This window comes from Canis lupus, chromosome 9 (assembly GCF_003254725.2).
Source record: "Canis lupus dingo isolate Sandy chromosome 9, ASM325472v2, whole genome shotgun sequence".
Lineage (NCBI taxonomy): Eukaryota > Metazoa > Chordata > Mammalia > Carnivora > Canidae > Canis > Canis lupus.
Genome location: NC_064251.1, coordinates 13,897,973 through 13,921,311, shown reverse-complemented (window position 1 = coordinate 13,921,311; position 23,339 = coordinate 13,897,973). Strand labels below are relative to the sequence as shown.

Sequence of the window (23,339 nt, the reverse complement as noted above, 5' to 3'; positions counted from 1 at the left end):
GAGCAAGTCTTGCATCAGGCTTGCTGTGGCGAGCATGCTTCTCCTCTGCCTATGTCTCTGTCTCTCTGTGTGTCTCTCTCATAAATAAATAAATAAAATCTTAAACTAAACAAAAAAAACTTTTCATTATAAAATAAAACAAAGATGTGGGAAGCAACACAAAATTTATTTATAGTAACAAAATAGCAGTGTTATAACTTCAGAATGGGCTCCATAGAGGAGCAGGGAAGTAAAATGATTCTTTTCACTTGAATAGTAATTTAAATTTTTTACCATAAACTTATATTAATTTTTATAGTAATAATTTTAAAGACTAACTATAGTTAAACAAATACATTTAAGTTAAAAAGTAGATTTAAGTCACAACATTTATCAATTTTTTTAACCATCTGAAGTCACACAACTCTGGGTCTACTTAGCAGCTAAATGATGTTTGAACATTCAATGCTAAGTAAATCAGATACCTAACACAGTAACTGAAACATTCTAGAACATTCAAAATATGTGATTGCTCTTTCTATTCAATAAAAATGCTTTTTACTTGAAAAAATAAGAAATAATATTTATTCACGTTCCAGCTTATAGAGGAGAAAAATGAGGCCAGGAAGAGTTAAGTTTATTATGTAATATAGTCTTTTAAATACAGTAACTTTCATTACCAATAGACTAATATTCCAAAAGGGAGTGCGGTATACCATTTACAAGGCTCAGAAGTCACTTACCTGGTATGTCCTAAAGATTCTCGCCATATCGGCAGCATCACAACAGGTTTAACTGCACACTCCAAAATAGCTAAAGCCAATGCAAATTCTCTGGGTTTGCTACACATCTGAACTGCCTTGATCCAATTTGCCCTATATTTCAGAAGAAGGGGGGAAAAAGTTATTTCACTTGATGGTCTTAAAAGTACAAAAGCTGTAATTTCAGACTCCATCTCATAGGACGCATGTTTCTAGGCTAATAAGGTTTAAATATACTGCTACTGGAAGTTCCTACCTCACAGAATCACAGATTTTGAATACCTCAAGGAATCCCAGAGGTTGATTAGTCTTCCAACTCCTTAAACCCTCTATAATGTTCTGGAACTTTAAAGACTCTGCTTTCCAGAAATTTTTCAAAAGCTAATGTTGGTCCAGTAACTTAGAAGTATATACACATCCCTAATGTCCTCAGTGTTTGCTAACTAAAATGACTTCATTCAATTCCTTGGTAACAAGTTGAAAGTGAGCAACTGGAATAAACATTTCACAAATATTTAGTATATTCACGCAACAAATGAACTTTAGTTTCCTTTACCTGTGTGATGCCCAATTTGGATGAAGAAAGGATGAAGGGATATTGTTTTCTAGTTGGGTGATAGTTAGTCTCAGAGTAGATATGGTAAGAACTTTGGACCCGTGGACAGAACCATTCCATTTGAACTCTCCTGCTGGAGTCAGACAGAATTTATGTGCAAGATGTCTTCTCTTATCATGATCTTCTCTGTGCTGGTGCTTATTCAAAGCAAATGAATTGGTGGAGTACTGATTGTGGTAGACACGATACTTCCCTTCTTGACCCAACTTAAAATAATTGTTGATATTTCCTTTCATGACCACTTCCTTTTTGGTACTCAACCGTGAAATTTCTCCTTGAGAGTTAACTACCAGTACCTGACCAAGAAAATAAAAAGCCTAATTATTCATATCAAATAAGTAAACATGATCAACTGTCTTTCAATAATCTGTAATTTATCATTCCAGGGTCATCTGGGTGGCTCAGTGTTTGAGCGTCTGCCTTTGGCTCAGGTTGTGATCCCCGCAGGGAGCCTGCTTTTCCTTCTCCCTCTGCCTGTGTCTTTACCTCTCTCTCTGTCTCTCTCATGAATAAATTTTTTTTTAAATCTGTAATTTATCATTCCATATAAAGTTCAGGTATATCTTATGACTGAACTTTTGAAATTTCTAAGTGAAGTTAAAAGCTAAACCTAATTGTTTATAATTAAACAACCAAGATCTTCCCATAAAAAGAACCTCTACTAAGTGCCTATTATATGTCAGACATTATGAAGTATTTTCATGCATCTCAAATATATACACAAAACTACATGTGCACATCATTCACCAATCATTACTTCAAGATTATAATATAAAGGGTAGGGAAGGGCAGCCCCAGTGGCGCAGCGGTTTAGCACTGCCTGCAGCCCAGGGCGTGATCCTGGAGACCCTGGATCGAGTCCCACATCAGGCTCTCTGTATGATGCATGCTTCTCCCTCTGCCTGTGTCTCTGCCTCTCTCTCTGTCTCTATGAATAAATAAATAAAATCTTTAAAAAATAAAAAAATAAAAAAATAAAGGGTAGGGAAAAAGAAAGGCATCACATGTTTCATTCCCCAAAAAATATATTCCCAAAAATATTTTTTTCTTTTGCTCCTTTTATCATTCCAGCATTAGTATAAGAGTCCATGGATACTTTATGTTTCCAAACAGTTTATCTCAATCTTTTAGTGAACTGTGAGATCAATAGTGGATCTTATTCAACTTTTAAAAAAACAAAATATAACACAATCAACTAGACTAGAAAAGAAAATACCAGAGTGCTTCCCACATAACAAGGTAAAATACCATTTCAGGAAACATCTGAATGTGTGTACTGGGTTGCTATAATAAATGTCATACTGAGGGTCAGAGTGAAAAACCAGCCTGAAAGCTACTGCTTTAAAGAAATTCCTGTGATGTTTAGAAAAGAACACTGTATATTCTTGTGTATCTACCTTGCAAATAATTCTTAAATATGGGAGACACAGCTGTGGCATTATTCTGCTACACTGGATAGCTGGGGAACAGAAACAGTAAGTCCTAGCTAGGGAGCTTGGCTGGCTCAGTCAGTAAAGTGCATGACTCTTGATCTTTGAGCCCCATGTTGTGTGTAGAGATTACGTCTTAAGAAATAAAAAATAAAAATAGAAGTACTAGAAGCACCTGGGTGGCTCAGTCAGTTAAGTGTCCTACTCTTCATTTCAGCTCAGGTCATAATCTCAGGGTTCTGAGATTGAGCCTTTCATTGGGCTTCCTGCTTAGCAGGGAGTCTGCTTGAGATTCTTTCTCTCCTTCTCCTTCTGCCCTCCTCCATGTTGATATATACTCCCCCTCTCTCTAAAATAATAAATAAATCTTTTTAAAAGGGGGAAGACTGCCTGGGTGACTCTTAAGCGTCTGGCTTCAGCTTGGGTCATGTTCTCAGGGTCCTAGGATGGAACCTGCATGGGGCTTCCCTGCTTCTCCCCCTCCCTCTGCAGCCTCTCTTGCTCGTGCTCTAATAAATAAATAAAATCTTTAAAAATCTATAACTCTATATTAAAGCCCATAAATAGTGTATTCTTTACCATATGTGGAGGAAAAAAAGCCTCTCTTTAGAATTATATACAATAAAACTAGCCATATAGTAAGAAAGTATACCATCCAATTACAGATTTCCCCACAAGAACTGAAATTTGGGTACACAACTATACCTATTGTACAAAATATGTATTACATGTATTATAAACCTAACCACTTTTAATCTTGCTATCCACTACACTCTTGGAAACAGAAAAATACAATTCAAAAGTAGGTCTACAGGGATGGCTGGGTGGTTCAGTGGTTGAGTATCTGCCTTTGGCTCAGGGAGTAATCCGGGGTCTAGAGATGGAGCATCGGGCTCCCTGCGAGGAGCCTGCTTCTCCCTCTATGTCTCTGCCTCCCTCTCTTTGTATCTCTCTCATAAATAAATAAAATAAAAATCTTTTAAATAAATAAATAAATAAAGGGTCTACAAACTACCCACCCCCACTTTTCAGGTATGATAAATAAAATTATTTCACATTCCAAAGATTTTTGTTTTAAATGGAAACAACATACCTCTTTGCCCTCCTTAAATAATTTATTTGCTTCATGGGCTGCAGCTGCCACCTGTTGGCTCTTCAGCTGGCTAAGTTTACTGTCTGGATTCCGTAATCTGGTGATAATTCGAGTTGACCCAGATGCCCCTCTTCCAGCTCCAGGAGACTCACTTATTTCCCCATTAGACTTCTCTGATTTGAAATCACCTGTTATCAGATGAAAAGCCAAAAGTAATTGCTAATAGTAAGTTATTTATAACAACATCTTATTTATACAAAACTCTTATTTGATGCACATTTAAGATCCAGAAAGTAAACAAAAAGTCTTTGAATAGCCATTGCAAATATATGAATTCTTAAGGGTTTTGCTTAAGACAACTTTAATGTGAGTCACTTATGTAAAGAAAATTCAAACATGCCAGGTTATCTGTTTCAAAGCTCATCTTCTAGAAAACATGAAGGGCTACTACAAATATATAAGTAACAAACATCATAACTCAAAATGCACACAAATAAAACACTGCCTTATATATTCATTATGGATCCTGTATAAAAAGTAAGGGTATAATTAATTTTAGAAAAATTTCCTTTGAAATTGTTTAAATACCTAATGGTTTAAAGCTTTTAAATACAAATGCCAAAGTGAATTTTCACCTAAGGAACCTAGAATTATCCATGTATGGAAATAATTATACATGCAAAATCATGTAAAACTATACTTAGTTTTTTAATATAATAGAGGCCTCTCAAATTTTCATAACAATTTTTTAAAGTGACAGACTGCACTGCCAAGGAGCAATTACTGCTTTTCCATGAACCTCACTTTGACTAAAAATTTCTCTACATTCTTAAAACTATCATATCACTATCCAATTTCCATTGGCCAACAAGATTTCTCTGTCACTGTCAAATGAAAGGCCAAACATAAAATTTACTATATTTTATTTATTATATTATAAAATATACTCTATCATATATAAAGATGGTATTTTGAGTAGAGAAAAGAATTAGACTGGGAAAATTGGCAATTTTGAAAAATATGAAAGACAATTCAGGAAACATTTCTTAATTTTATCTGACCAACACCCCTTCTTTCCTTTAGGAAGATGCTTTTCTTCCACTTCAAACATCATTCAGCAAGGGCTACAAATCAAGATACCCTACCATACTGGGTGAACAATGTCACCCAGCTTATTAGCCAGACAGAGCACATCACCACCTGGCCACGGTAACTGTCCCAGATCTGGCTATGTGGCCCAAGCCATTTGTATACTACTCTAATTTTTAAAATCTGGAGATGGATAAAGGATCTTGCTTTTTTTTTTTCTTAATTAAGTTGTCTATTTAAGTAATCTCTACACCTAACATGGGGCTTAAACTCACAACCCCGAGACCAAGGGTCACATGCTCTTCCAACTGAGCCAGCCAGGCACCCCAGTCTTGCTTTTGTGTTAGTGAACAGAAAGAGTAAAAATTAGAGGCTGTCTACTTTTTATCCCACAACATGGAAAAAACTTAATAATATGAGACAATAAGCTCATCATGGAGGGGGAGGAGTGAGGATAGAGGAAGATTCATGATAACTTCATTTTGCTCTCAGGGTCCAATAATGCACCTGAGACTCACTACCTCTAGACTTCCCAATTGTACTCAATTAAATTCTCTTATTTTAAGGAAGTCTGGTGGATTTCTGTCACTTACAACCAATAAATTATAAATAATCCAGAGTATTTTAAGATTTTTTTTTACACCAAAATATAGCACTGACTAAATCAAGATGGATAAGGGGTATCAGATATTTTTCCATCCCAGGCTTCAAAGGTAGAAACCTTCAATGTGTGACAGCAAAGCAGTTATTCAGACCATTAACAATTTTCTCTAGGGTCTCAGACCTTGAGTCTACCCATGCTGAAGCTTTATGCCAAGATACTGAACGATGGTGGCTACTTTCTGCAACCACCTATATGGTCCTATAATAAAGACTTTTAAAATAGCATCTGATCTTGGCTGGACTTCCTAAAAGCAAGAAGGGAAGGCACAGTGCTTCTTAAAGGAAGCTCTACAATTTAGAGCTGAGAGTCAATCCTTTGAACATTTGCAAAGGTGGTTTTGTTTTGTTTTTTTTTTAAGTTTATTTATTTACGTAATCTCTACCTTCAAAGTGGGGCTTGAACTCACCACCTAGAGATCAAGAGTCCCATGCTCTTCCAACAGAGCCAGTTAGGCACCCTGACATTGCAAATAAGGAAATATGGGAAAGGAGACAGAAAATTCATCCCAGGGGTAAGACTTAAAAGAGTAGAGAACGGGAACAAGGCTTCTCTAACACCTCCTGCCCAAAGGCCACATTCCTCCTATTATAAAGGAGTGAATCAGTGCTAGCCCAGAGGAAGAGGACAGAGCTGCTTTCCCCCAGCCTCTGGAGATCTAAGGACGGCAGGAGGCAGAATTCTGCAGGACTTTATTCCTTTGAAGGCTAGAGAACTGGGTGTACGAAGCAGACTAACTGAGCAAGTAAGGGGCTCTACCTTCAGAGGCCCTGAGCAGAGTTTCAGGGTATTAGGTACTAGGCTGGGTACCCAGGCAATCTGTGAGGGAGTGCTACTGCCAGAAAAAAAGCCCAAACCTGCCAAGCTGGGACAGATGATCATTCAAACCTACAGCAATCCCCAGCAACCCATTCCTGACAACTGCAGAGAGTAGGTCTGCAAGGACTAGGCTGCTAAAGAGAATGGCCTCCAGAGGAGGTCTTCTCATATATTTCTCACGACTCATCCACAGCCATCCTCCCAAAAAACCAAGGGCAGCCAGATGTATCATAGAACATCCTCCACTATCGGGATAACAAGTGTGACAGGCAGTTAAATTCATAATCTGACTCATGGACTGTGAGACTGACAGAAGCTACATCCAGACCTAATCAAAGATAATACATAACACACAGAAGTTCTAAATACAGTTACAACTACCAGAGGTAATTTTGGGAAGTTTTTGAAAAAAAATCTTCAGTTGTGAATGAGATCTTTGCATTATGTTAGGCAGAAGCATTTTTCAATGAGTAAATATGTTTGTATTGAGCTATCAAAAGGTACAACTGTGGATATTTGTTTCCTATCTTTGCAGCATTCCTCTTTCTTTGAAAACCATTCCTACCCCACTCCAATCATACACTTTTGCTGGAGCCATCAATTATAATACCTTGCCTGCCCTGGCCACAGGGGTGGGAACAATATGTCCAAGATAGGCCACTCAAATTCCTTCCTCAAGGGCTTTTGATTTGGAGCAGGAGTAGGGGCCTTGCCTTTGGGCCACAGACCTTGGAAAGATATGAATACAAACCGCTGATGCCATCTTCCCTGCCACTTGGAAAAAGCCTGTCTGTATTAGGAGAGAATGAAATTAACACACAAACATATGCACATCAAAAGGTGGAGAGAAAGAGAGGAAGACAGAAAAGCTTTGATACCTGGGGGTCCAGTTATGCCTGATGATGGTTTGGACTTCCCAATTACATGAGCTAGTTAATCTGCCTTTTCACTTAAGCTACTGTAAGTTGGTTTGGTAGCTTGCAACTGAAAACAAGTTCTAATTAAAACAGATCTCCATCTCATACCATACACAAAATTATACAGTAGGATTAAAAACAAAGTTACAGAAGTATTATGTGAAATTACTGTAAAACATATGTATATGCTTGGAATAGGATCTTCCTTAGTAAGACACAAAATCCAGACAAACCCTAAAGAAAAAGATTAATAAATTTAACTATATAAAAATATTAAAATTTCTGTGTAACAAGATAACAACAAGAGTTAAAACATGCAATTACTATATAAGTATATACATGAAATCAAAAGTAACAGCCATAATACAAAAGCATTCCTAAAACTCATTAAGAAAAACTATCAAAACTCAATAGGAAAAAATGAGCAAAAGATACGAATAAGCAATTCACTGAAAGTTCAACAAACACATAAAGGGAAACTCAACTACATTAGTAAGCAGATATATGCAAATTTTTAAATGAAATACTTTTCATCATTAGCAAAACTCCAAGAGACTGATGTTGAATTTAGGTGAGAGTATGAAAAACTACATATGTATGTAAATTATTGGTATAAATCCCTTTTACTCTACAACTAAGCAGCAGTCATCACTATTTTAAAAATGTACCTACCATTTGACCCAGCAATTTCACTTACTGTTCCTATACTGCCAGAAATACTTGCATAAGTACACAGAGATATATGCTAAAGGTGTTCAAAAAAAATAGCACCACTATTTGTAATAAAAAAAAAAAAACTGTTAACAGCTTATATGTCCACTAACAAAGAAATAGTAAATAAATTACTGTTCATCCATACTGTGGAGTACCATGCAGCAGTTAACAAAAACAAAAACAAAAAAACAAAAAACAAAAACGAATGAATTCAATTCATATCATGAAAAGATCCCCTACATGTATTACTAAGTGGAAAAAAAGCAAGATGCAGAACAATGCATGCAGAATAATTCCATTTATGTAAAAAAAGTAATTAAAAAAAAAACCTTTTGGTAAACATACATATATTAATGTAACCACATGGAGAAAGACAGAAAATATTACATACCAAACTGTTGATGGTGGTTACCTTTGGGGAAGGGGCACTAAAAAGATTTATTTTTCCCTGTGTGCTTTTGCATTTTTTAAAATAAAAACAATGACAAGTGCTATTTATAGTCAAAAAAAAAAAAAGAAAAAGAAAAAAAGAAAATATAATTCTTCCCACCCCATCAAACTTTTATTTAAAAAATTAAAAATTAAAAAAATTAAAAAGCTCGCTTTAATGGATGAAGTGTATTCTTACCTATCTCTTCTTGAATAGAGACAGGTGTATGAGACTCTCTCTCTCCATTTTCAGGCTCATCAGCTGCCTTAGCAGATTCACTCTGGGAAGAATTTAGTTCACTGCTGCTGTTACTGTTTTCCAGATTAGGCTGGATGGAGGTAGTGGTAGCACTAGTGTTACTGCTGTCACATGTCTTGTTAGGTTCTTCTAGAAAAATAGAATATCTGATTTTTAGATTAAAAAAATCACATGAAAAGTAACTACTTTGTCAGAAAAGACATTTAATGGAGGACTGCATTACAAAGCTAGAGTTTAAAAAGAGAAGCTGCTCATCTATGAAGAATGCAATGTCTGAGATTAATAAGCAACATTCTAGAGTTATTTTTGAAGCCTCTCAAAAGTCTAACTCATTCTAATTCAGACTCTTATCATCTTAATTTCTAGTATAAGGCAGACAATCTTTCAGATACCCCACAGCTGAAGAAGAAAATTAAAGTGATATAACTAGCCCACAAAACTTAGAAATGGTTTTGAAATAATCCTTCAAAATCTGAAATTTATATTTTCTTTTTAAAAAAGTAGTCAAAAAAACAACAAAAACAAAACAAAAAAATAAATAAAAAAGTAGTCAAACATATTAGAAACTGCATTAAACAGGATTATTTATCTCTAAGTTTTTCTGCTTGAATTCAATGCTCCCAAATTAACTAGAAGGTAATGCTAAAGTCATTATAAATTTAAAGAATAATTTAATAGGTGTCGGGGGGGGAGAATAATTTATTAGTTATCACTAAGTATACTATTCCTAAAAGTGTATCAAAATGCACACTACCATGAACTGAAAGCCTAGATCTTTCCATGATAGTTCAGAAATTAAGAGCCCCCTTCCCTCTAGATTTCATTTTGTCACTAAGATATTCTTTAAATCACCTAAATTAGGGCAGCCCCGGTGGCTTAGCGGTTTAGCGCCACCTTTAGCCTGAGGGTGTGATCCTGGAGGCCTGGGATCAAGTCCCAAGTCAGGCTCCCTGCATGGAGCCTGCTTCTCCCTCTGCCTATGTCTCTGCCTCTCTCTCTCTCTCTGTCTTAAATCAATCACCTAAATTAAAAAGTGGTTGGTGGTATATCACAAAGGCAATCTCAAAGGTATAAAGAGCTCCTACATTTTTTTAAGAAAAAAATCCTAACAACCTGATAGAAAAATGAAAAGACCTATAAGCAATCACAGAAGAAATGAAAATGGCCTTTAAACATATTGGGCTGGCAAAAATCCAAGACTCACAATACACTCAGGTAAAGAGGCAACTGTTAATAGGCACCGCCCCACACAATACAGCAGGAGTGAAATGGGCCGAAGTGTATATAAAGGAACTGACAATATAAACACATGCGCTCTTAACCTACCAATCCCACGTCCAGAAATCTATCCCAAAACACATTGGCAAAAATACTAAATCACTTTTTTATATAGCTATTCATTGCAGTGTTATTTATAATGGCAAAAGACCACAGACAAAATGTCCATCAATGGGGCACTGGTTGAATAAAAGGTGATATACACAATGAAATATCATGTACCATAAAAAGGATTGGAGAAATCATCAGATCCACACATAAATGATTAAATGTAAAAAGAGCAGAATAGTAGTTATAGTATGCTAACTTTTGTGTGAGAAGGGGAGAGAAATATAAATTTATATGCAGATTTTCCCTTTATTTATGAAAATTTTTCAAACACTGGAAAAATAACCAAAATTAACAAATGTGGCTACCTATGAGGGAAGGAAGGGAAAGGATTACCTAGAGAGGGAAAGGATGTGAAAACTCTCTGTATACACTTACACAGTTGATTTTGGAATCATGTAAATGTACATTTTTCTAAAACTTAAAGTTAGAAATGCAATCCCTAAAAATTGAAAACTGAGACAAATTAACCTAGTTGTATATCAAGTTGTTTGCATAACCACACAGAGAAAAAAATTATTTTAAGCAACTTTGGAACACAGCATTTTGACTGTATGGCCTTCCAGGAAATACAGCATAAGGATAAAGAACTATAAAAAAATCTTAAATACTATTCAGTGGTCTTACTGTCAGCTATTGATATTACAAAATTACTATGATATATAATCATTTCTTATTCATGTACATCAAAATGTTAATACATACATTAATAATATGTTATTATTAATGGACATCTGTATCAGGACAATGTAAATATGTAATTAAGTTACCACTTTTAGGAACTAAGGCTTTTAATGTATGGGAGAGATACAAGTTTAAAACCAACCAACAAACAAACAAACAAAAAAACCTAAGTATGCAATCCTCAATCTGATGAAATGTCAACATGAACTGGTATTTTTCTTTTCAAAAATACGTATTTTCTAATACCAAAAAAGCCAACAGGCAATGACAGCCAGACTGTGGTCTCTAAATATCATTCCCCACTAAAAGGAACCAGGAGTTCTTGGAGGAATGACTGATTCCAGGTCTGGTGTGGTAAATACATAAGCAAAAGCAGGGAAAGCTATCGAAGACTACCAGGGTAAAAGGACTCAAAAGTCAACATGAACAGGCTGGTACTTGGTCAATATAAGCAAAATGAATAACTACAACTGACTGAAACAAATTGAACACATAGAGATGCATAAGTTCAAAAGGATACATAAAATGAGAAAGCCATGCCCCTGTGTAAAAGTCCATAACTCAGGAACCACTGAAAATAAGTGGATACCAACTCCTGACTCTGAAAAATAATGAAGCATTTATTCCTGCTCTAACTACATTCCAAGGTATTCAAACAGCATCAGTTAATAAGGTAAAATTCTTCACAGGAGAATTTCAGTTAAACAAATATAGAAAAAAAGAATTAAAAACCACTATATTATAATCACACAAACAACTGATTCTGAAATGATCATCAATGAAATGAAAGGTTAACAGGAAACTTCACAATGTCACTACCTGAACTCTGATCAATTTCAGCATTTATAAAGGCAGACTAAACAGAAATCATGAGCCTTTTGATGCTACGCCATATGAAGTACCCAGGACACAGCTTATGGAATAGTCTCACCAAAAACAGTTAAAAATGTACTGAATCAAGCTTTTAGAAGAAATTAAAGAACACTAAAAGGAAGGAAACAGACAAATCCTCAATGTGGGATGTCCTATAGCAGGATACACAACAATTCTTCAACAAGTCATCAGTGTACAGAGGAAAAAAGTCGGGGAAAAGACTACTCTAGACCAACAGACTCAAGAGACATAAAATCAAATTTCACATCATATGGGAATCTTATTTGGAGTTAATACAAATACAACACAATGTAAAAAAAGAAAAATTTAAGTGAGGAAATTCAAACTGCCTGAACAGTAGATGATATTAAGGAACTGACATCAATTTTATTAAAATGACAACTGCACTGTCATTATGTAAGAAAATGTTCATATTTCTTAGATGTGAGTAGGACTGATATAACATGATGTCTGGGATATACTGTAAAATAATGTGGTAGGAAACAACCCAAAATCATATTAGCAAGAAAGGGGATAAAAACAACAACTGGGTTGTACACCGAAGAATATTACAATGCAATTAATGCAATTAATATGAAAGAATTCCAGCAATACGTAACATTATATTAATAATGTAATATAAAGTGAAAAAACCAAATTCCATAAATACAATATACTTAATAATATATATTTAACATAACACATTTACAATAAAGTTTAAAACAACTAAAAAAGAAATATATAGTTTTTAGCAAATCATGTGTGTCAACTCCATGAAGCAAGAGCATGTGAGTTAAATCACTTTGACCTCCAGTATCAACAATCTTGATTATACTGTGTATCCCTTATAAAACAAAAGAAGATGTTAGTGAACCACAGGAGTCAGAGTGACAACTACTTCAGGTAGGGGACAGGGAAGCAGAGGATCAGACTGGGGAGTTGATTATAGATGTAGGTTAGTTTCAAAGCAGGACTTAGCTTTTTGTTTGGAGTGACAGGTTCCTAGGTGTTTATTTTCATTATTAAGTAACTTAAAACCTGAATGAGGGCAGCCCAGAGTGTGATGCTGGAGACCGGGGATCAAGTCCCACATCAGGCTCCCTGCATGGAGCCTGCTTCTCCCTCTGCCTGTGTCTCTGCCTCTCTCTCTCTCTCATGAATAAATAAAGTCTTATAAAAAAACTGAATGAATAAATTAAGGGGGGGGATCCCTGGGTGGCGCAGCGGTTTAGCGCCTGCCTTTGGCCCAGGGCAAGGTCCTGGAGACTCAGGATCAAATCCCACGTCGGGCTCCCGGTGCATGGAGCCTGCTTCTCCCTCTGCCTGTGTCTCTGCCTCTCTCTCTCTCTCTGTGTGACTATCATAAAAAAAAAAAAAAAAAAAAAAAAAAAATTAAGGGGGACTATCCAATGACCAGTGATGAATATAGTCAACTAAGGATGGTGATTTATCTAACAATGTACATCTAGGGTCAAAGATTAAAACATTTTTTTGAGCAAAAAAAAAAAAAGAAAAAGAAAAAGAAAAAAGTAACCAGTTAAAAAAAATCATGGGTGAAGCAAGTATGACAAAATCTTGATAATTTTTTTATATAAGTGATAGACATATAGCAATGTCGGTATTGTCATAATATTATTCTCTTAATTTTTATGTATGTTTCAAAATGTTTATAGTAAAAAAAATTTATATGAAGGATTTCAAAATGCCAAATTTAACATCTGCTAGCTACAAGCCAGTATACAATCAACTAACTCAGAAAAATTTGGAACAAGAGAAGTCTCTCAAAATAATACCAAATTCTTCACTAACCATTCTTTTCACAGCTGTAAGATCTAGATTTGTAAAGTGTAGTAGTCCTAATTTATAATGGCCTAAATATCATCTTCTCAAATAATGAAGCAATATATAAATATATTCCCTCCTTTATGAGCTCAGAGTGCATTTTCTCACAGAATAAAAAAAGTGATTAAACTAGCTCAGCCCACAAAAACATTTTTGCACATAATATACTCCAAGTATGGTTTTAACCAAGAAAATAATTCGGGGGGGGGGGGGATCTCCTGTGTCTGCCTTTGGCTCTGGTCATGATCCCAGGATCCTAGGACAGAAGTCAGATTTCCTGCTCAGCAGGCAGGTTTCCTGCTCAGCAGGAAGTCTGCTTCTATCACTTGCCCTCTCCCTCCCCCCTCCCTCTGCCCCTCCCCACTGCTAATTCTCTCTCGCTAATCAATAAATAAAATCTTAAGAAAAAAAGAAAAAATAATCTGGGATAAGAACTTAAGAGATAAAAAAAAAAAAGAACTTAAGAGATTGACTATACACATCTTAAAATACTTTAGAGAAGTTCTTTTCTGCTATTAGGGATATAATGGTACTTCACACAAGAATAGGCAATCAATCCCTTACCAGGTATTCTCATACAAAAAAGCCAATAACCCACTGAAAGCAAACTTAGCTCAGATTCCATCCATTTAAACTTTCAAGGTGATAAGCTTAGGACCATCACAAACTCATAAAATATAGCTTTTTTGTTTGTCCAAAGTTAATCTGTCTTAAGTAGAAAAGTGTTTTTCCTCCATTTCATTTCAATTTAGAATGCTGATTTGGGTTGTTTTTTGTTTTTTTTTTTTTTAAGTAGGCTCAACGCCCAGCATAGAGCCCAACGCAGAGCTTGAAATCATGACCCTAAGACCAAGACCTGAGCTGAGATCCAGAGTTCAATGTTTAATTGCCTGAGCCACTCAGTGCTCCAGTTTTTTTGTTATTAATAATTGTTCTAGGGTTGCCTGGCTAGCTCAGTCAGAAGAGCATCTGACTCTTGATCTTGGGGTTGTGGGTCTGAGCCCCATATTGGGTGTAAAGATTACTATAAGAAATAAACAAGCAAAGAAACTTTAAATAACTTTTCTAGGGATGCCTGGGTGGCTCAGTAGTTGAGCATCTGCCTTTGGCTCAGGTCGTGATCCCGGGGTCCTGGGATTGAGTCCCACATCGGCTTCCCTGGGAGGAGACTGCTTCCCCCTCGCCCGTGTCTCTGCCTCTGTGTGTGTGTCTCGAATGAATGAATAAGTAACTGTTCTAGAACTCTTCACTTCTTTATTTCATTTGGCTATAGATTAAGGAAATCTGAAGCATCTGCTTTATTTTTTTTTATTTTTATTTTTATTTTTTTTAGCATCTGCTTTAAAACACCAAGGGGGGCACCTGGGTGGCTTAGTGGTTGAGTGTCTGCTTTTGGCTCAGGTCTTGATCTCAGGGTCCTGAGATAGAGTCTCACATCAGGCTGCCCTCAGGGAGTCTGCTTCTCCCTCTACCCATGTCTCTGCCTCTCATATGAATAAATAAAATCTTAAAAACAAAAAACAAAACACCACCAAGAAGGTATCACCTATCAACATGTACATTTTATTGCTCAAAGTCCAAATGTTCTAGCCCTAAGGCAAATATTATAAGTTTTGGTATTTACAATACTATTTTTCATTAGACACGAAAAACACTGTAAACGAGTAAAAATAGGATAGGTTTTATAGTCATCTCTCAAACCAAAATTACATATAGATCTTGATCTTCAATTGCTTTTTGTTTCAAGATATTATTTATTTATTTGACATAGAGAGAGAGAGTGCACAAGCAGGGGGAGAAACAGGCTCCCTGCTGATAAGGGAGCCAGATTTGGGGCTCAATCCCAGGATCCTGAGATCATGATGTGATGAGCTGAAGGCATGACACTTAACTGACTGGGCCACCCAGGCACCACCACTGGATTTTCCTTATAATTAAATTCAAAACTAAAGTGCCTATCTTTTAAGATGTCATTATCCCAAAAAGTTTAGAAACAGGTTAAATCAGTATGTTCTTTTAGTTCAACTTTATAGCTGTTAAGAGGTTTCAGTATGTCCATGGAAACATTTTCAAAGCAATTATAGTTATAGAAATAAAGCCAGTTCATGACAGACACAGAGAGAGAAAGAGAGAGAGAGGCAGAGACATAGGCAGAGTGAGAAGCAGGCTACATTCAGGGAGCCCAGCATGGGACTGAATCCCGGGTCTCCAGGAAAAAAAAAGAGAGAGAAAAGAGAAAAGAGAAAAGAGAAGAGAGAAGAGAGAAGAGAGAAGAGAAGAGAAGAGAAAAAAGAAAGAAAAGAAAAGAAAAGAAAAAAGAAAAGAAAAGAAAAGAAAAGAAAAGAAAAGAAAAGAAAAGAAAAGAAAAGAAAAGAAAAGAAAAGAAAAAAGCCAGTTTTATCTATTACTGATTCCAGGCATTAAATCTGCAGGCATTAACTTAAAACAATGCTGTCTGCATTATGTTGGAATACAAATTCTCAATAATGGGTTTGACTTTAAGATGCTAGAAAGTCATGTGTCCTCTCCACTTCTAAATTTACAACTCGACATTCTGGTACAAAAAGTTTCTAATCTAAAATCCAGAACAAAAGTGTAATTCTGAAATTGAGAGACTTTTGTTAACTACAAAGAAGTCATACTAAACAGCACACTTGCCACATGGGGTTGTTTTTGGAAACATAACCATTTCTATGAACCAAAGTGAAATGTCTGGAACACATATGCAAGAAAAAAATCTAAGGACTAGGTATATTAAAAGATTAATTTTTTTAAAATGATGGCTACTAACCTTGCCTAAAATATGGGCCAACTTTTCAGCTTAATCTTCAATATTTGCCACTCAGAATCTTTCTGATTACTGATTATATCCAACATGAAATCATGAAATCTGCCCATTTTTCTCATGTTCTCACTCCCATAGATTTTTAGAACATAAGTTTGTAATTTTTCTTTTGCATAATATCATTTATTATATTACATAAAAATGACGGTGCTCTCTGACAAGACTTTATGTCAAGATATAGCTTGAAATAATATACATTTATTCTTTTCTTTTGAAGATTGTTTTAATTTTTTTTAAGATTTTATTTATTTATTCATGAGAGACGCAGAGGGAGAAGCAGAGAGAGAAGCAGGCTCCATGCAGGGAGCCCGACATGGGACTCGATCCTGGGTCTCCAGGTCTCCAGGATCATGCCCTGGATCCAAGGCAGGCGCTAAACCGTTGAACCACCTGGGCTGTCCTAATTTTTTTTTTTTTTTTTTAAGATTTATTTATTCATGAGAGGCAGAGACACAGGCAGAGACACAGGCAGAGGGAGAAGCAGGCTCCATGCAGAGAGCCCAATGTGGGACGTGATCCCAGGTCTCCAGGATTCACACCCTGGGCCAAAGGCATGCACTAAACCACTGAGCCACCCAGGGATCCCAATTGTTTTAATTTTTAAATAATCTCTACACCCAACACAGGGCTTGAACTCACAATCCCAAGATCAAGAGTTACACTCTCCACTGACTGAGCCAGCCAGGTGCCCCAATACACATTTACCTCTAAAGAAATCTGAAAGTAAATTTATTTCTTTTTTCTTAAGATTTTATTTATCTGAGAGAGCACATGGGTGAGGGGAGGTGCAGATGGAGAAGGAGAAGCAGATTCCCCGCTGAGCAGGGAGCCCAATGTCGGGCTTCAATCCAGGACCCCAAGATCACAAACTGAGTTGAAGGCAGACGCTCAACTAAATGAGCCACCATGGTGCCCTGAAAGTAGATTTATTTCTAAAAATATTCTGGATGAAGAAATTCTAAATTCTTCTAATTCTAAATAAAAAAAATACAACCTTCCTATTCTAGAAAAGATACACAAAACAAACAGTAATCAAAAGCAAGCTATTGTGGCTTACAAATGTTATTAAAAATAAAGAACATCTTAACGGGGTGATGAGGTGGCTCAGTGAGTTGAGCATCCAACTCTTGATTTCGGCTCAGTTCATGATCTCAGGGTTGTGAGATTGAGCCCTGCATCAGGCTCCACTCTTAGCAAGGAATATGCTCCCTCTGCCCCTCCTCCCATTTATGTGCATGTTCTCATTTATTAAATGAGTCTTTTTTTTTTTTAAGATTTTATTTATTTATTCAGAGAGACAGAGAGAGAGAGAGGGGCAGAGACACAGACAGAGGGAGAAGCAGGCATCATACAGAGAGCCTGACATGGGACTTGCCACGGGGGCTTGCCCTATTAAATGAGTCTTAAAAAAAATTTAAAAGGATATTTTATAATGATAAAGTTAATTCAATAAGAAATATAAATATTATGTCCACCTAATTACACAGTCTCAAACTATTTAATGCAAAAAATTAAAAAAAAAAAGAGAGAGAGAAAGGCAACTCCACAGTAAATAGTTAAAAATAATTTTAAAGGGCAGCCTGGGTGGCTCAGTGGTTTAGCGCCGCCTTCCGCCCAGGGTGTGATCCTGGGGAACCGGGATTGAGTCCCACATCGGGTCCCTGTGTGGAACCTGCTTCTCCCTCTGCCTGTGTCTCTGTGCCTCTCTCTGTGTGTCTCTCATGAATAAATAAATAAAATCTTAATAATAATAATAATAATAATTTTAAAATAGCTACAGAGAAGAAGAAAAAAAAAACATAGCAAGGATACAGATTTGAAAGCTTTAAAATTGGGCAGTCCGGGTGGCTCAGCGGTTTAGCGCCGCCTTCAGCCCAGGGTGTGATCCTGGAGACCAGGGATCGAGTCCCACGTCGGGCTCCCTGCATGGAGCCTGCTTCTCCCTCTGCCTGTGTCTGTGCTTCTCTCTCTGTCTCTCTCATGAATAAATAAATAATTTTTTTTTAAAAAGAAAGCTTTAAAATTAATTGTCCAATATTACACCAAACAACTAAAAATACATATATTCTTCAAGTGTACATAAGACATTTATCAATATTAACCATACACTGAACCATAAAACTTCAACAATTACTCTGATCAGAGTGGGTTAAGCTAAAAGTCAATAACAAAAAAGATAAATAGAATGGGTTAAAAAGAAAACTATATCATAATGAAAATCAGAAGATATTTTAAACTGAATGACAAAGACAATATATAAAAGTTTGTGGGATGCAGCTATAGCAGTACATAAAGGGAAAATTATATCCTTGACAGCAGAATAGAAAAAAATAACTAAAAACTAAAAATCATCAAAGCACCCATCTTAAGGAGTTAGGGGAGAAATAAAATTTTCATCTAAATGTAGAAGAATAGTTAGTGTCAACTAGGATGCTCTTTTGAGGAGCTCTATTTTTTTTTTTAAATGCAACCAATGACAATGATAAAAATGAAAAATTTTAAAACCAGGGGAAAAAAAGCTGAGTGATGAATATATTTATACCATAGATTGTGGTGACAGTTTCATGAGTGCATATTTATCTCCAAACTTATCTGGTGGCATACTTTTAATATGTACATCCTCTTATGTGTTAATTAAACTTCATTAAAGTTTAAAAAAAAAAAAACAGGAACAGGAAAGAAATCCAAAGATGCAAAGAAAAGAAGAAAAAACAAAGCCATGAACATAAACTAGAAGAAAAATACAATAAAAAAGGAACAACAAAGCAAAAAGTTATTTTTTAAAAAGATAAAACTTGTTAACAGCTTTGTAAGAAGATGAAGAGAGAACAGATAACCAATTTCTGGATTTAAAAAGAAAGCGTCACTACAGATCCTGCAGATACCAAAAGATATGATGCCATTACACCAATAAAATTTAAGTGAAATAGGTAATTAGAAAAATGCAACTTACTAAACCTGACACAAGAAAACAGAAAATATGAATAGCCATCAAAGAAATGCACCTGATCTTAGCCAAAAGGCCAAGAAGGGGTCCATCTATCAAAGAAATGAAATCTAAAATTAATCTTTCCCACAATGAAAATTCCAAGACCAAGTGACTTTGGGAAGGGTGGGGAGGCCTTTATATAAGGAATAAATAACACACAGAATAACTCACAGAAACTTCTGCAGAAAACAGGAAAAGTGGGAACTTGTCCCAACTTGTTTTATGAGGCTCGCATAATCTAAACACCAAAGCCTGACATGGACATTATTAGAAAAAGAAAATTACAAGCCAATCTCACGCATTAATCCAACCTCCTAAACAAAACATTAATAAACTGGATGCAACAGTATATAAGAATGAAAATAGGGCAGCCCGGGTGGCTCAGCAGTTTAGCGCCGCCTTCAGCCCAGGGTGTGATCCCGGAGACCCGGGACCGAGTCCCACATCGGGCTCCCTGCATGGAGCCTGCTTCTCCCTCTGCCTGTGTCTCTGCCTCTCTCTCTCTCTCTGAATGAATGAATGAATGAATGAATGAATAAATAAATATTAAAAAAAAATAATAATAACAAACCACATCTCTTACCACATAAGAGAACACAAAGGAACTGACAGGTAATTTACAAAAAAAGGTAACTAAGTTTCCTATATATTCATATATTTAACAAATATATGCACAGACACACATACACACGAAAAAGTGCTTAGCATCCTTAGTAACCATAGAACTACAAGTTCAAACCACAATAAGATATCCCTACAATGCCATCAGAATGGCTAAAAGAAAAAGAAAAAACTGAATGACGATGATACCAAGTGTTATTAGCAAGAATGCAGAGGAGCTAGAACTCTTACAGACTACTGATGAAATATAAACTTGTACAACCATTCTAGAAAACTACACATATCTGCTAAGATGGGCATACACAAATTGAATGACCCAGGAAGTCCACAACTAGATTTATATCCCTAGAAATGTACCTACAGGAGCATTAAAAAAACATGTAAAAGAACATTCATAGTAGCATCATTCGCAATAGTCCCAAACTGGAAACCATTCAAATGCCAATCAACATAGAAAATGACTAATTAATAATTAATCTATTATATACATATATAATAAAATATCATACTGCAATAAAACAAAATGCATTACCATCACAAGCAACATTTAGATGGCTCTCATATATTGCTCAGGTAAGAAAAATTGGACATCAAAAAGCACATACTGTATGGTACTATTTATTATCTTTTTTAAAGGCAATCCTAATTGATGGTTATAGAAGTCAAGATAGTAAATGCCTTTTGTTGGGGTAGGAGCAATGGTGGCTAAGAGGGGGCATGATGTGGTTATACAGGTGTGCTCTACCAAGCTTTTACTTAATAACTATGACTTTACCTTATGTTATACTTTAATGAAAAAGTTTATTAAAAAACATCTGTTCATACCAAATGCTTCCCAATCTGTCTTCTACTGATAAGCTTGAGTCATTAAATTAGGTGTCTAAATATATTCTGAAGGTTTAGAAAAGAAAACCAGTGAGTAGCCTTCTATCACAGTTATTGTTTTTCATCTACCTAGAATAATACCCCTTCTCCAGTTCCTCTAATACCATATCTCATCTAGTGACCACAGAATGACACGAGTGATAACAGAGAGTGGTTCAGGGATACCACAAAGTACCCAGCACATTGCCAGGCACCATTTTAAATACTCAATAAATATTTGTTGAATAAATGAATGCAGAGAGAAAGAGACAGAAACAGAAGGAAGCAGAGACATATTACAGTCTTCTCTGAGGGTCAGGGCTCTACTGTTAGGCCTGGCTACCGCCCAATAGAAAATAAAGTTCTCAAGGACCTTGATTTTGTCTATTTCGGTCACTGATATATTCCCACTAGTGTTCTAAGTTTTACAATGAGGGATCTATTTCAAGTGTACCAAACTCCTCTTTAAAAACTGGTATGATATGTTTAATATGTGTCTTTAAAAATGCTATTCATATTGTTTTGGAAACAAGTATGAGACTATCAGGTTTCTAGGTTTGATTTCATTTTGTAGTCAACAAGAGAATTATGATTTATTAAATGGTCAGGTTCTGAGTTTATAGCATCTTCAGCTATTTGGCATTCTGATCCTGCTAATGAACCCCATCCACTCTGATACAGCTACTAATAATTGCTATTTCCTCCCATCCTAGCTTTCTTAACACTTCTTGTTCAGGTTCTCATCTAAATCAATTTTTCGTGACTTACACATTTAAAAAACCAGTTGAAAAAAAAATTTTAAAAACTACCAGTTGAATACAAAGCTTAAATACAAAAGATCTCACTTCCAAGTATTATGTTAATTACTACTGAATCAGTAAATGTATAATACAACTCACCTACTTTATTATTTTTTATTTGCTAGACTTTCTCTCACTCTTTCAAAGACTGGACTGAATACAGCAAGAACAATACTATCCAACATTTACTAAGGAGTCAACATGTCAGGTCCACCCTAAGTCTTTTATACATATTATTTCATTTGGGATCCTTTAAAAGTGTATGTCAGATACAAAGGTAAGAGTTTCTCCCTTAAACTATTCTAATAACAAAAGAACAAACATCTCAGAGATATTAATAAACCGGTAATAAATAACCTAAAAAGTAAATGTCTGCTAAAATCTGTGCATAGTTGTTATTCTACTGTGTTTGGTTTAAAAACCAAACAACCAACCACTATATAAACCCACTAGTAAGACTGAGGTTTACATTAAACATCAATCAATCTAAAAGCACAAAAAACATTTTAAGAAGTACGTACTAAGGATGTAATCATAACTCCAATAAAAATGGAATTTTGTTCACCTTTTTTTGGGGGTCTAGTACTCTACTTTCAAATTCTGGCTCATGAAGATGTTAAAATCATAATAATGCAATATCTTAATTGGACAGGACCCAGAGATCTAACCATAGAATTATACTGAATTATAGATCTCTGAATCTCCAGTCTACTCAATAAAGGACTCTTGCTGAAATTATCTCTGATAGGTCAGATAGATATCAACATTACTACTTTTAAGGAAGTAGTTAATATTCACTCATAAGACTCTATACTATGATTTCTACTTATTTGACATAATATCCTACATTTCAAAGAGAAGTCGAGTACCCTGGCCAACCTCTCAGAGGACCATTAGATTATTTCCAACCTAGCTTCCTCTTGATACCAAGTCTATTCTTTTCTAGGATCAAAAATTTATCTTTATTTATTTCACCAGATAACACTGCTTCCAGACTTTTCTTCATCTTAATAGCCAATTTCTCATAAGTACAATATATGGTGAACTTATTGTGATTTTTTTTGGACCCTATACATATATCTCTGCATGTAATCTAATGTCATACTGGTGTTTTCAGCAATAGTTCACTGTTTATAAGCGCTCAGTTGAAAGTAGTCACATGAGAACTGTTGGTCATGAAAATCCTTCAAGTTATAAAACAGGAAGATTAAATATGACTTAAACCTAATGGCAGAAGCAGATCTAGAATCAAGTGTTCCAACTACTAACTAATGCTGTCTTCTTCCCAACATCCTAGAATCAAATCCCCAGTATACAACGTAACAATGACAGTACCACAAGTTGGAAAATATGTGATATTCTTCTAATATAGAGAAAAAAACTGTTAAAAATTTCCATCAAAGTATTGGCTACAATTCTTGATTTGTGGTGGGATTACCAGTGTTTATTTTGTTTTGCTCATCTAAATTTCTAGTTTGCTCCAATAAAAAAAAATTCTTTTTCATTTAAAAGAGAAAAAGCAAAAGGCATAATGACATTTTTTGTGTGATATAACTTACTTCAAGTATAATTTTAATTTTAAAAAACTTAAAATATGAATTATTGTTTAACTTACATTTTTATGTCAAAATGTATCTTGCAAAAAAAAGTTTTGTAACAATGGTTTTC

At 35.4% G+C, this 23,339-nt stretch overlaps 1 protein-coding gene across 16 annotated transcripts in view; it reads right to left on the bottom strand.

The window, feature by feature from the left end:
* The window catches only part of BPTF (bromodomain PHD finger transcription factor), a 153,344-nt gene that overhangs the window by 70,848 nt on the left and 59,157 nt on the right, over positions 1-23,339 (bottom strand). For 13 of the 16 annotated variants that reach the window (XM_049114587.1, XM_035720657.2, XM_035720660.2 and 10 more), the window contains 4 exons: positions 8,708-8,896; positions 3,880-4,067; positions 1,297-1,652; positions 723-854 (listed from right to left, as the gene is read on the bottom strand). In XM_049114587.1, the coding sequence (XP_048970544.1) occupies positions 723-854; positions 1,297-1,652; positions 3,880-4,067; positions 8,708-8,896 (865 nt within the window). The remainder of the gene's footprint in view (positions 1-722; positions 855-1,296; positions 1,653-3,879; positions 4,068-8,707; positions 8,897-23,339) is intronic. The other 3 variants (XM_035720661.2, XM_035720664.2, XM_035720670.2) reach the window with 1 other exon arrangement.